This window comes from Chiloscyllium plagiosum, chromosome 35 (assembly GCF_004010195.1).
Source record: "Chiloscyllium plagiosum isolate BGI_BamShark_2017 chromosome 35, ASM401019v2, whole genome shotgun sequence".
Taxonomy (NCBI): Eukaryota; Metazoa; Chordata; class Chondrichthyes; order Orectolobiformes; family Hemiscylliidae; genus Chiloscyllium; species Chiloscyllium plagiosum.
In genome coordinates this window covers 21,454,104-21,466,799 of record NC_057744.1, presented here as the reverse complement: position 1 = coordinate 21,466,799, position 12,696 = coordinate 21,454,104, and the positions used below count along the sequence as shown (strand labels likewise).

The 12,696-nt window shown below is 39.1% G+C and overlaps 1 protein-coding gene across 8 annotated transcripts in view; it reads right to left on the bottom strand.

Annotated features, from left to right (window-relative positions):
• Positions 1-10,127, bottom strand: part of LOC122540695 (potassium-transporting ATPase alpha chain 2-like) — a 118,556-nt gene extending 108,429 nt beyond the window's left edge. For 7 of the 8 annotated variants that reach the window (XR_006309383.1, XM_043676799.1, XM_043676804.1 and 4 more), the window contains exons 1-2: positions 9,408-10,127; positions 1,857-1,916 (exon numbers count right to left, since the gene is read on the bottom strand). Coding sequence is in view for 7 of the 8 variants with exons in the window: in XM_043676799.1 (XP_043532734.1) it covers positions 1,857-1,916; positions 9,408-9,512 (165 nt within the window). In the remaining variant the exon portion in view is untranslated. Of the gene's footprint in view, positions 1-1,856; positions 1,917-7,102; positions 7,242-9,407 lie in introns of those variants that run through there. The other variant, XM_043676802.1, reaches the window with a different exon arrangement.
• Between the last annotated feature and the right edge of the window lie 2,569 nt (positions 10,128-12,696).

The window sequence follows — 12,696 nt, the reverse complement described above, 5'->3', positions numbered from 1 at the left end:
CGGCCTATCACCCTCACCTTAACCTCCTTCCACCTATCGTATTCCCAACGCCCCTTCCCCAAGTCCCTCCTCCCTACCTTTTATCTTAGCCTGCTTGGCACACCCTCCTCATTCCTGAAGAACGGCTTATGCCTGAAACGTCGATTCTCCTTCTCCTTTGATGCTGCCTGACCTGCTGCACTTTTCCAGCAACACATTTTTAAGCTCTGATCTCCAGCATCTGCAGTCCTCACTTTCTCCTCAATTTAAAGATTATTCAACCTTATTGCGGAGAATAAACTCTTGAATAAGAACTTTATTGGTGAAATTGTCTTGATATCAACAAAACCAGTTATTTAGTAATTTGGTATTAGTTGATTCTTGCCCCTTGTCAAATAAAGATTTTTTAAAACATACGTGAAATGAACATAAATCACTACATATACGAGCACAAATACCAAAAGGTAGTCAGAAAGTGTGGTAAAATGTTGGCCTTCACTGCTAGTGGGAGGGAAGGCAAAATTTGAGGAGTGATGCACTCAGCTTTGAGGAGTGGTAAACAGCCTCAGTCCGAGTGCTGCACTCAGCTTTAGACACCGCACCTTAGGCAAGGTAAAGTGGTCATTGAGCTGGTTCAGCAGAGACATACCAGAATAGTGTCAGTGTAAATGTTACATTATAAGGATCAGTTCCATAGACACACTATGAGCCCGGATAGTGGTCAGCAGCGATGCGGCTGGCGAGCCTGGGCAGGACTCTGGCAGTGGGTAGCAAGCTGGCAGCATGGAGGACAGAGCAAGCCCTTGTGGGGAAAGTCCAGCATGGAACTCTCCAGGCCCGTGGCTAAAAAAAGAACTGTAATACTGAACTTTTAACTTTATTTTTTATGCTTTGTACTTCAGATTTTGTACCTAGGTGCCTTTGTAACTATGATAGTGCCAGGAATGGCAACATTGTACACTTTTCACTGCACTCCTGAATCCCTGCACTTGAATACATGTGACAACATAATCTAATGCTATATTCATTTGAGTTTAGATATTTGAAGGGTGAAATAATTGACATTTTTAACATTATGAAAAGGTTTTAATTGAATAGATAAAAACAAGTTAGTTCTTTATTGTATAATGTGGATGTAAATCCAGAACAAGGTTGCGCAACCTTAAAATTTACATATCAACACAACGGGTGGTAGAAATCTGGAAATTTTCACCCCTACAAGTTCTCTGACCCACAAAAGGCTGTCATTGTAGGTCAATGGCATTTGTAATTCAGAGGGTATCAGGAATGTGAATCAAAGACAAATAAAAAGAATGAAGGTAAAGATCAGTCATAATCTGAGTGAAAAGCAGAAAATGTTTAAAGGACTGATTGGGTTGCACCTGTTTTTGCACAATACAATACTATAACCCATACAAATCTAACGCAACAAGATACAAATTCAAGTGAACAGCCTTGAAGAGTATGATTTTGTCAAGACCATTACACAATCATGTGACACTGGCTAAAATATTGACTACTTTTAGTCTTTAATGATATTCACCCACCCACAGACTCTCATCATCTCATTCACCTTTTATTACTTACTTTAATTACATACTTAATTACTTATTAACTAACTACTACTTAATTACTATTAGTTACTGTTAATTCAAAGATTGTTAATTATATATTTTTAAACTAGGAATTTCAGTATCTAAGTTTCACAAATTCAAGTCATTGGTTAATTCATTTTATTAGTGCATAAAATCTTAGAATTATCAAGATTGTAATACAACAAGCCAACTCTTGGCTACATCCAATTCACTGGTGTTAGAAGTTGTGAAAATGCGTTTCGTGAAGTCTAAAGGTTGAATTGCGAAGCCTAATATACTCACATTTACAAGGTTGGTTTCATACTTTTTTACCAGTTCTTTAGTGGAAAGTTTGTGGTCTTGCTGAAAAGAAGAAACATGCAAAATTTCAAAAATGCACCTAAAGTATTACGAGCAAGATTTGAATTACATTTCAGTCTTCTTCACTATTAATTTTGTATATTCATCTAACAGTAAGGCTCATGTTACTGATCCTAATTATTATCTGATCGCATTTTGCCAACAAATGGAGTTAAATTGGGTGCTAGTGATGATTAGAATCATCACTATGAGGTACTCAGCTATTATTCTTGAGTAACAGGGATGTGGAGGTGCCAATGTTGGACTGGGGTGGACAAAGTTAAAAATTACACAACACCAGATTATAGTCAAACAGGTTTATTTGGAAGCACTAGTTTTCGGAACGCTGTGGAGCAGGACCATAAGACATCGAATTTAGTTTCACGTAATCTTTTGCTGTAAGTTCGCGTCTTATGGTCCTGCTCCATAGCTACCTGAAGGAGGAGCAGTGGTCCGATAGCTAGTACTTCCAAATAAACCTGTTGGACTATAACCTGGTGTTGCATGATTTTTAACCTTAAGTCAAGTAACAGAGTAAGAGCTAATGATGACCAAACCACAGGTTCCCTGTCTTCTGATACCTATATCATAGAAGTGACAAGCTTAAAAAATTTTCAAAATCTGTAATTGCACATAACTAAAACATTCTAATTACCTTTTTACTACTAATAAAGCTAGTTCAGTAAAATCCTGCATGTTTTCAAATCTGGTCTGATGGAGGGTTCTGTTCTTTGCTGCAGTAAGCTGATAGATAAATATTTAAACTGCATTACACACCAGATCAAGTCAATATAACTGAACCAGGCCTGATAGAAGACAATAAAATGGTATAACTTGTCTGTCAGCATCAGAATATTTTTCCAATCAATCTCTATATTTCCTTCTTATATCCAAGTGTATTCTTTCAGAAAAGAATTTTTAATGATATTCCTTCTTGTTGGTCTCAAAATCTAAAATGAGTTTCTTACTTTTTCATTTCAAAGTCAGTAGTTATTTAAAGAATACATTTCATTCAGATAGCTCAATAGGAGGAACTTTTCCATAGGATAAAGGCACTTCTCTTTCCTGAAAATGAGATAGACAAGGAAGGAAAAGAGAAAACAAACCTCATTGGAGTGATACTCCTGACAAAATGTCCAGGACGTGACCTTGTCAGCACCAATATCTGTTCCCCCAGACACACAAGCAGAAGACACAAAAAAAGCCCAATACAGGCATTTGCTCAATTATGTTATCATTCGAGCAAGAGACCACAGAGTTGTCCACATCACCCATACCATGATTGATATTGATGACCAGCTTATCCAATCCATGATCTCCATCTACCTGCTCCCAAACAATGAAGGCAACAGAAACAACGCCACAAGAAAATAAACATTGACGGCCTTACAGATACCACCAAGGAAGTCCTCGTCAATCAGCTAAATGACTTCTTAACCTCCAGCCACCAAGAGTTACAGTGTTCCCATAAATGGCTGGTCAACCAGGAAAACCATTATAACAAGGACCTAAAGAGGTTCTTGGTCTCTCTCTGAGGAAAAATCATGATGAGCAAGAAACACAGACCTAGTTGAGCATAAGTGCAAAGCTTTCATTGACTGGACAACACCACAGCAGCAATACAGTGGAGTATAAAACCTGGCATGAAGAAGAAATGGTGGGTAGAAAAAGCATAGATGATCCAACAATATACAACATGGTTTCATCAGTGTTGTCAAAATGATCTGTTGCCCAGACATTCAAGGGCCCATCCCAATAATAGCCGAGCATGGAGAGGAGTTCAAAGTCAGCAAGACAGTCAGCACTCACTGAAGAGAGCATTTTGAAGAGCTCAACTGCATCTCTGTCCTTAACTTGAACATCCTCAACTCTGTTCCTCCAAACTCTGCCTGGTTCAGTTTCAGCACTATCCTGTTCTGCAGGAAAGTTTAAAAATGCCGTTTGACAGTTAAAGGACAACAAAGTCTTTGGAGCAACTGGAAACTCAGCTAAAAATTCCAAAACACAGAGATACACTCCTGGTTACAAAACTTCATGTTCCCATTTTTGGAAGCACAACACATCCCAGAGGATCTCAGGATACTGTGACTGGGATGTTATTTAAAAGAAGTGACAAAGTTTTAAATTGTGCTAACTATAGAGGAGTCTCCCTACATTCTGTCACATGGAAGATCACCATAACTGCCTCTTCACCTTGGCCAGGGAATTTTTCCAAAGTCACCATGCAGTTCTCACATTGAGATGCACCAGAAACATTATCTTTTCTAAGTGGCAAATTCAAGAAAGGCATGAATAGCACCAACTATTTTTTTAACCTCACAAAAACCTTTAAGTCTACCAACTGTGAAGGATTATTGAATATCTCCTCAAATTTGCCTGCTCTCATAAATTTGTCATGACCTTTGCCGATTCCACAATGAAATACAAATGTGATCCTTCCTAAAGCAACCTCACAAGCCATACCACAATTAGGGTCAAACATGGCTACAGCATTGCATCAACTTAATTGTCCATCTTCCTCATTGCAATACTGCATCTCACCTCCTCCAAATTGCCATAAACAGGGGGACAAATCTATGGAACAAACAAACTGTTCAGTCTATGCCACCTTAAATACAAATTAAAGCCTCTCCAATCACAGAGTTTAGTATGCAGATGACACTTGTGCACATTCACTCACAAACTGAGGCTTTAGATCATTGTTGAAGCATTCTCAGAAGCATATGGGAAAATGAATATTTCACTAAACACCCGGAAATCTAAGTTCCTTTTCAAACCAGCTCCTGTAGATAAAATGTCTTCATAGGGAATCCTGGTTTGCGACTGATCAAAGTGGAGAAGACTCTTTGGAAAAGGTTTTGAACACATTGATAGACTTCACTGAGAATATGAAGCGGTGAGGTCAAGGCATTGAAGAGAGTGAATAAAAATTAGGAAAGTGTTCTGAGTGAGTGAGTAGGGAGCACAGAGGGAGTGTTGGGTTAGTCATGCTGCGGTTGGTGAGAGTGAGTGAAGTAGAGCAGGAGTCATGGTGAGAAGTGAGTACCATGGAAGAGATAGAGTAAGTGAGGTATCCAAGAGGAGATGGTGACACTTATGATGCTGGAGTGGAGAAAATCATTGACTTTCTTACTACAAAACTTGGTATCCATCAGAGAGCTGAGACTAATTAAGCCTGGGTGGCAAGGTGGGACTGCGGCATGGTCTGGTGTCGTGGCCTCCACTGTTGGTCCTGGGGCTCCACTCCATCCAGCAGACACTCCACATTCCTGCACACACAGGCACCAATTTCCCTGTCTACCATATCCAGAACAAATGCCTTGAACTTTGCAGGACAGCTCCAGACTGACAGTGCTCATCTTGGTGCACAATAGGCTTTTAAAGATTCTGCTGGCAGAAGAGATACAGGTGAATTTCAGGATTATGTTGAGGAGTGAAATGCTTTGGGAATGCTTGTGGTAACATGGGGCTGAAATCAGACATGAGGGATGCCATAGGAGTGGGGGAGATAATTAATGATGCAAGTTTTGAGAGATACAGCGAGAAGACTCACCAGGCTTCAGGACAGAAATCCCTCCAAAGAACCTGACTAAAAATAAAGATTCAACCCTGGATTACTGAGAGTCTGAGGATCATATTGATGGCCCATTATTTGAAAGGGTATGAGAATTGAGTCAATAAATATGAATAACATTATCTGTACTTGTGGAAGGTAAATGACGTCATAGACTAGTCAGGCAAACGACAATCTTGAAAAATTATCAGGTCATGCACTTTTGGAATATTGAGTTCAGTTATGATCTTCCTACTATAGGAAGGATGTTGTGAAACTTGAAAGGGCTCAGAAAAGACTTAGAAGGATGTTAGTCAGAGAAGGAGGATTCGAGCTATAGGGAGAGGTTGAATTGCCTGGGGCTATTTTCCCTGGAGCATCGGAGGCTGAGGGGTGACCTTATTGAGGTTTATAAAATCAGGACGGGCATGGCTAGGGTGAATAGACAAGTTCTTTTCCTCAGGATAGGGGAATCTAAAATTAGAGGGCGCAGGTTTAAGATCAGATGGGAAAGATTCAAAGGAAATAAGGGGAAACTTTTTCACACAGAGAGCAGTATATGTATGCAATGAGCTGCCAGAGGAAGTGGTGGAGACTGAAACAATTACAACATTTAAAAGGCATCTGGATGGGTATATGAGTAGGAATGGTTTGAGGGATATGGACCAAATGCTGGCAAATGGGACAAGATTAGTTGAGGATATCTGGTTAGCATGGTCGAGTTGGACTGAAGGGTCTGTTTCCATCCTGTACAGCTCTATGACTCTAGAGTAAAAAGAAAATCATATAGGTCTATTAAGGGAACTGTGATGAAATGTTTGGGGATCAAACATGATTAATGTAAAAATGCTAAAAATACTTCATGAAGTGAATTTTCCATTCCCCAACATCAGAATGGGGATTAAAGTAAACAAAAAAAGAGGTGATTTGAAAACAGAGAGATAAAGGAAATATAATAGCATCCTTTTGTCCAAGAACATGAGTACAGAGACTGTTTCAGTAAAATTAAAGCACAAGTTCAATAAACATTAATTCATTTCTAATGTAAATTATCAATATAGGACTTGTTCCATAGATGTTGTAATGTGCTGACTGCCTCCAGGTTTACTTGTATGCCTTGAGCTAATTTTTTTTTTTAGCTGTGCTTGTAAGTAATTGCCCCTAACTGTGAGAGGAACACTGGTTGATGACTGCCAGTAAAATAGTCAGCTCAATGGAAAAGAGCACATGTAAGCTGAATCTGTATTTGTATCTGTAACTCTGACTAACCACAATGAGCCCTTATTGGTACCAATGTCTCAATTTCTACTATTTACATAAGCTTCTTTGCTTTCAATGCTAGTGTCAACAGTAATTTGAGAAAGAATACTAAATACATTGAAAGCCATCACTAATATAAGCATATCACAGTATGTCTTAATTTCTTAGCAGTGTCTCTGACTTAAATAGAGAAATACATGATAATATGTGAGTATTTCAAAATATAATAGGTAATGCTGAAAACTCAATTCTAAGAAGATAACACTAATGGAACATAAAATCAGGTTAACTAGCAGAGTGATTCCTTATTTTAGTAAGGCTTGAACTACCTCCAGCACAGAAATGGCTGACTGCCTAACTCCAGAGTTTTTCTTACCTCTTGAATGTCCATATGTTCTTGATAGCTCATTATTTCTGGGATAAATTCCACAGGTAACAGTTTCACCTATGTGTGGTCCATACTGGATCATTGCCCAAATCCATGGACCAAAACAGGCCCACAGTGGTATCTTCCATTTTTGGAAGTGTCCTCCTCAGAACCACCATGCTTGACCTTGCTTTACAGCCTTTATCAGCTGCTGCCAATTATAAGGTACCAAATAATGTCATGTTCAATTAAGGTTGCTTAGCAGCCCATTGTTTGCCTGTCTGGGTGATGTGGCAAAATTGCAATGAATGGACTGATTAATAGTTCAGGAGGTCATAGACAGCTAGTTTAAATGTTTCCCTTTTTGTTGCTCCTTTACCCTGAATGCTGCTACAGTATTTAAAACTGACTGTCATACAATTGAGGAGATAATGTCTTGCCTACCTTTTAGTTTCACTGGCTAACTATACATCATTACAATGGGTTTTTCTTTCTCTTCCTTTTGGAAGTGGAAGATGAGGACAAATATATGCTGCACTGGATATTGAATACACTATTTTCTTAAAGTACTCCTTGCTAGGAGTAAAACAATAGGCTTACTTTGCCAGGTAAATCTTAATTATTATAGCTTAAATTATATGAGATTTGGTATCTGCTTATAAAATAAGAAATAAGACTTTTTTCCCCAGTTGCCTTCTCCCTCTTGAATTATGTTGTTGATTGAAGTGGTATCCAATATAATCCCTTTACTTTTGTCTTTAGATGTATTCTCTCTGTAGTGGAAATAGCCAATAACTGCTTCTAGGATTCTACACTTGCACTGTCTCATTTGTATGCAGATTAGACATAAGAATTTTTGGTAGAGCTTATTACCAGTTATTAATGTTATAGTTCAGGAAATGTGGACATAACTACTGAGAATCTATCCATTATAAAGAAAATATATCGGTCTGAAAAAAAGCAATAATGCTCAGCACAGTCTAAGTACAGGTGCTAAACTAATTCAAATGAACTGCAAGATATTGTTTATAGTACATTGTGATAGTTTATAGTCATCAGGTACATATACTAAACTAACTACGTTTGCCTCATTTACGCTCCAACTAGCAACTCTCCAAAAGCTGATATAAGTCCAGGCTACCTTAAAAACATTCTAAATAAACCTGAATACTTTCACTTTCAGAGAATTGTAAACTTTAGATTTTTAAAAAATTAATTTCACTTATAATGGATGAATAGAACCAGAGAAAAGATCTGAGGAAAGCTGATTGACTCAGAATGTTAGCATTATTTCTCTCCACATATGCTGCCCAAACTGCTTTGCTTTTTCTAATGGTTTCTAATTTTATTCCAAAGAGAAATACTATTGTGACTTATTCCGTACCCTCTTCAAAGTAAACATTTCTGTCACAAAAGCACTGAAAATGCATGGCTAAGTAATTTGATCCATTGAGTCGATTATTTCTTTTTCATGCATTATCATCAATTCTAAATGTTATTTTAAAATTGCAAGAATAATTGACAAATAACCCATTTGGTAAGGCATTTTGTTTCCCTTTCATCACTCAGGTATCATGCATTCCTCTTACTTGTACTTTGGATTTCATTGGTTTCACCTCAAATCTCTCTTTTCTAACTTTTTCTGTTGCTTGAGTTTCCTCAGGGTAAAAATGTGCAGGCGAAATACTAAAGGCTCTTTAAGAAATTCTTGATGAACACTTTTTTGAAATGTTTAAATTTATTATATATGGTATTGTTTATTTAGCCAAGAATCTGAATTTTAAACTAAAATAAAAGCCCATCTTGAAGAAGTTCTGAATTTTAAAGTCCTGGAGAAAGATAACTTCTTACCCTCAATACTGACCATCTTTGTATCATCAATCTTTTTTTAAACTCAATTCTCATTAGTATGATTGTGTCATCTATTGGAATTAATCATTGTCGTTTTTTTTCAAAAGGACAGAATTCCTTCAATTGTGACATTCCGTTTCCTGAATGATATAGTCAGAAAATCATTGGAAATATTTCCTGCATGTTTCTGGCCAGGCCAATGGAAAATTGAGAGCGATAAACAAGGTCAAATAGGATGCATGGAGCCGTCATAATAAAAAGTTCTGCTTCACATCTGTCATACACATTGTAGAGATGTCAATCGCATTCCTGATTCAACACAAAGCCTGTCAGCCATGTTTAGCAACAAAGCAATGTTATTAAGAACTATATACCAAATTAAACATGATCCAGGGACATTAGAAGTACACTGCCTGAGGAGATGAGGATAAAACAGTAATTTAAAAAGGAAACTGGACAGTACCTGAAGAGAAAGAATGCAGGCCGTGTGGATCTTTCGAAAGAGCGATAGTCTTGACAAATTGAGGTTCTTTCGAAGAGTTGGCACAGCCAACAATGTTTTTATCATTCTCCCAGTTTTTAACGATTCAAAAAATCAGAAACAGAAGGCTAAACCCCTGTGTATTTACTTTTGCGCTATCCACCTGCTGTGTTGCAAGTTGGAAAAGTCCAATGTCTAAACTGATTCTATCAACAGGAATTCTTTCACTCAATAATGTTAACGTTCCAAAACATTACTAAATTGAAAATCAATTTATTTTACAAAAGTAAATAGTAATTGCTCCTCGGTCGTCTCCGGGCATCTGTTTTGTTGAGAAACCATTTATTGTTTTAGAGATGGTTAACCTACAGAACCTTTCCTCTGTGTGAAATTAACCATCCCTAACGTATTTTCTTTTCAGACTTACTGTACATGTCAATCTGACCAAGCCTCCTATTGTTCGCTCAGGTTGACTCCACGCGTGGATTTAAAACCCTGTCCTGCTGGTGTAGGACAGTCTTTAACCCTCACTCTGACCTGAATCAGAGCCTTTGTTACGTGTTGGTTGGTTAGTTCCATTAACGGGAGACAGCGGCTTCTTTCTCCTCCTCCACTCACGTTCAGACGATATCTCACAACACAAGGGGGTAGATGCAAGATTCTGTCAATGAAGATTTCGTTCAAATGGATTCCCGTGTTATCACTGACCTGTTCATACAGTTCTGTAATTCCCGGGCTTTTATTATTGTTTGGTTTACTAGCATCATCCAAGTTCAGCTCCCATGGGATTGGAAGGGCCGACTGTTGAGTGGGTCTTGATAATGGGGGCTTACCTCAATAGTTTCTCTCTTCCTCTCTTATCTGAATTGTTCAGATTGTAACTGAATGCTTTCACTTGAGTGTCCTATTTGGTATTTATTTGAAAGAAGAGTGTCAATTTAGTAAAAGCGTTTAGACTGTATAGTGATGAGTGTACAATCTACCACTGGTAAATGTGTGCTCAGTCCACCCACTGTTCTGACCCAGGAGCGGTCAGTGTTGCAGACTAGAGGTGATAATTTTCCTCAGCAGTTATTTTGATTTGTTTTCTCTCCACCTGACTAGGTTTTGCTACTGCACAAAATACGGAGGTATGGCATTGAGGGTGAGTTGGAGGTTTGATTAGGAGTTGGCTGACTGGAAGAAGACAGAGGGTAGTAGTTGATGGTAAAGGTTCATCTTGGAGTGCCGTCACTAGCGGTGTTCCGCAAGGACCATTGCTGTTTGTCATTTTTATAAATGACCTGGAGGAGGGGTTAGAAGGTTGGGTGAGCAAGTTTGCGGATGATACGAAAGTCGGAGGAGTTGTAGACAGTGAGGAAGGATGTGGCAGGTTACAGCGGATTATAGATAAGCTGCAGAACCACGCAGAAAGGTGGCAAATGGAGTTCAATGTAGCTAAAAAGATGGGGTACTGGGCTAATGGTCGGATACTTGGTAGTGTGGATGAGCAGAGGGATCTTGGTGTCCATGTACACAGATCTTTGAAAGTTGCCACCCAGGTAAATAGTGCGGTGAAGAAGGCATATGGCGTACTGGCTTTTATTGGTAGAGGAATTGAGTTCCGGAGTACTGAGGTCATGTTGCAGTTGTATAAGACTCTGGTGCGGCCACATCTGGAGTATTGTGTGCAGTTTTGGTCGCCATACTATAGGAAGGATGTGGAGGCACTGGAACGGGTGCAGAGGAGGTTTACCAGGATGTTGCCTGGTATGGTAGGAAGATCGTATGAGGAAAGGCTGAGGCACTTGGGGTTGTTTTCATTGGAGAAAAGAAGGTTTAGGGGTGACTTGATAGAGGTGTACAAGATGATTAGGGATTTTGGAGGATAGTGGGCTAGTGTAGGTTAGGTGGGCTTGGATCGGCGCAACATCGAGGGCCGAAGGGCCTGTACTGCGCTGTATTCTTCTATGTTCTATGTTCTATGTTTCAAGTTACTGATTGAGAAAAAGGGTAGGGGGAGAATCAAGCCCAATACAATCATTCAATCTGAACCCTTGAGCAAACTCACCTGTACAAACATACAAAATAGGAGAAATAGACCATTCGGCCCCTCAAGCTTGCTTTTATTATGGACTAGGCCAGACTCCCTCAAAACATTTCAAGAAGGTAGCCCAGACCTTAACATCTTTAGTTGCTTTAAGCAGGTGTAAGGTGGATATGCAAGGAGTGATGCAGCTGGTCAAACCACTCAGTTTTAAACAAAACAGAATTTATTTACAGACTACCGAATGAAACAAACAAAAGAGAACAGACTTATAGAATAGCTGAACCTATCTGAAAACCCAGCCGACTCTATCACAACTTAATGATGCTGTTCCAATTTCCTGCAACATTCCATAAACACACTTCTTGGCAAGAAATATAAATTCAAACTCTTATAGAAGAGATGTTAGAGAGAAAGAGGGTCAGCCAGGGATCATTTGCTGAAGCATGGAACCTCATTCTACTGTTGCAGCTTTCTTTAGGCCCCCAGCTAAAACTAAACCAAACTCAAACTGGGAGAACTGGCCACTCTCCTTGCATTGTACAACTGTTTTTAAAAAAACATAAACACCCTTTGCCCTGATTGTTGCCTCGGGTAGTTAGCCATAATCAAAGATCCCAAATCCCAGACAAATCAGGACCTCTGCGTTTTACAACCCTTCTTGAAGAAAAGCAAGGACAACATAACCTTCCCTTTTGTTAATGGAGCTGCATCATCACACTTTGCGATTCAATAAAATCATGGCTCAACTGTTCATGCTTTAAATTCCACATCCCCACCTATTCTCAATAACCCCTGATTCCCATATCAGCAAGAATCTGTACAGTTCTGTCTTCAAAAGAAATTGACTCACAGACTCATAGAGTCATAGAGATGTACAGCATTAAAACAGAATCTTCGGTCCAACCCATCCATGCCAACCAGATATCCCAACCCAATCTAGTCCCACCTGTGAGCACCTGGCCGTTATCCCTCCAACCCTTCCTATTCATATACCCATCCAAATGCTTCTTAAATGTTGCAATTGTACCAGCCTCCACCACTTCCTCTGGCAGCTCATTCCATACACGTACCACCCTCTGTGTAAAAACGTTGCCCCTTAAGTCTCTTTTACATCTTTCCCCTCTCACCCTAAACCTACCTCTACCTCTGGAATCCCCAACCCCAGGGAAAAGACTTTGTCTATTTATCCGATCCATGCCCCTCATAATTTTGTAAACCTCTATAAGGTCACCCCTCAGCCTC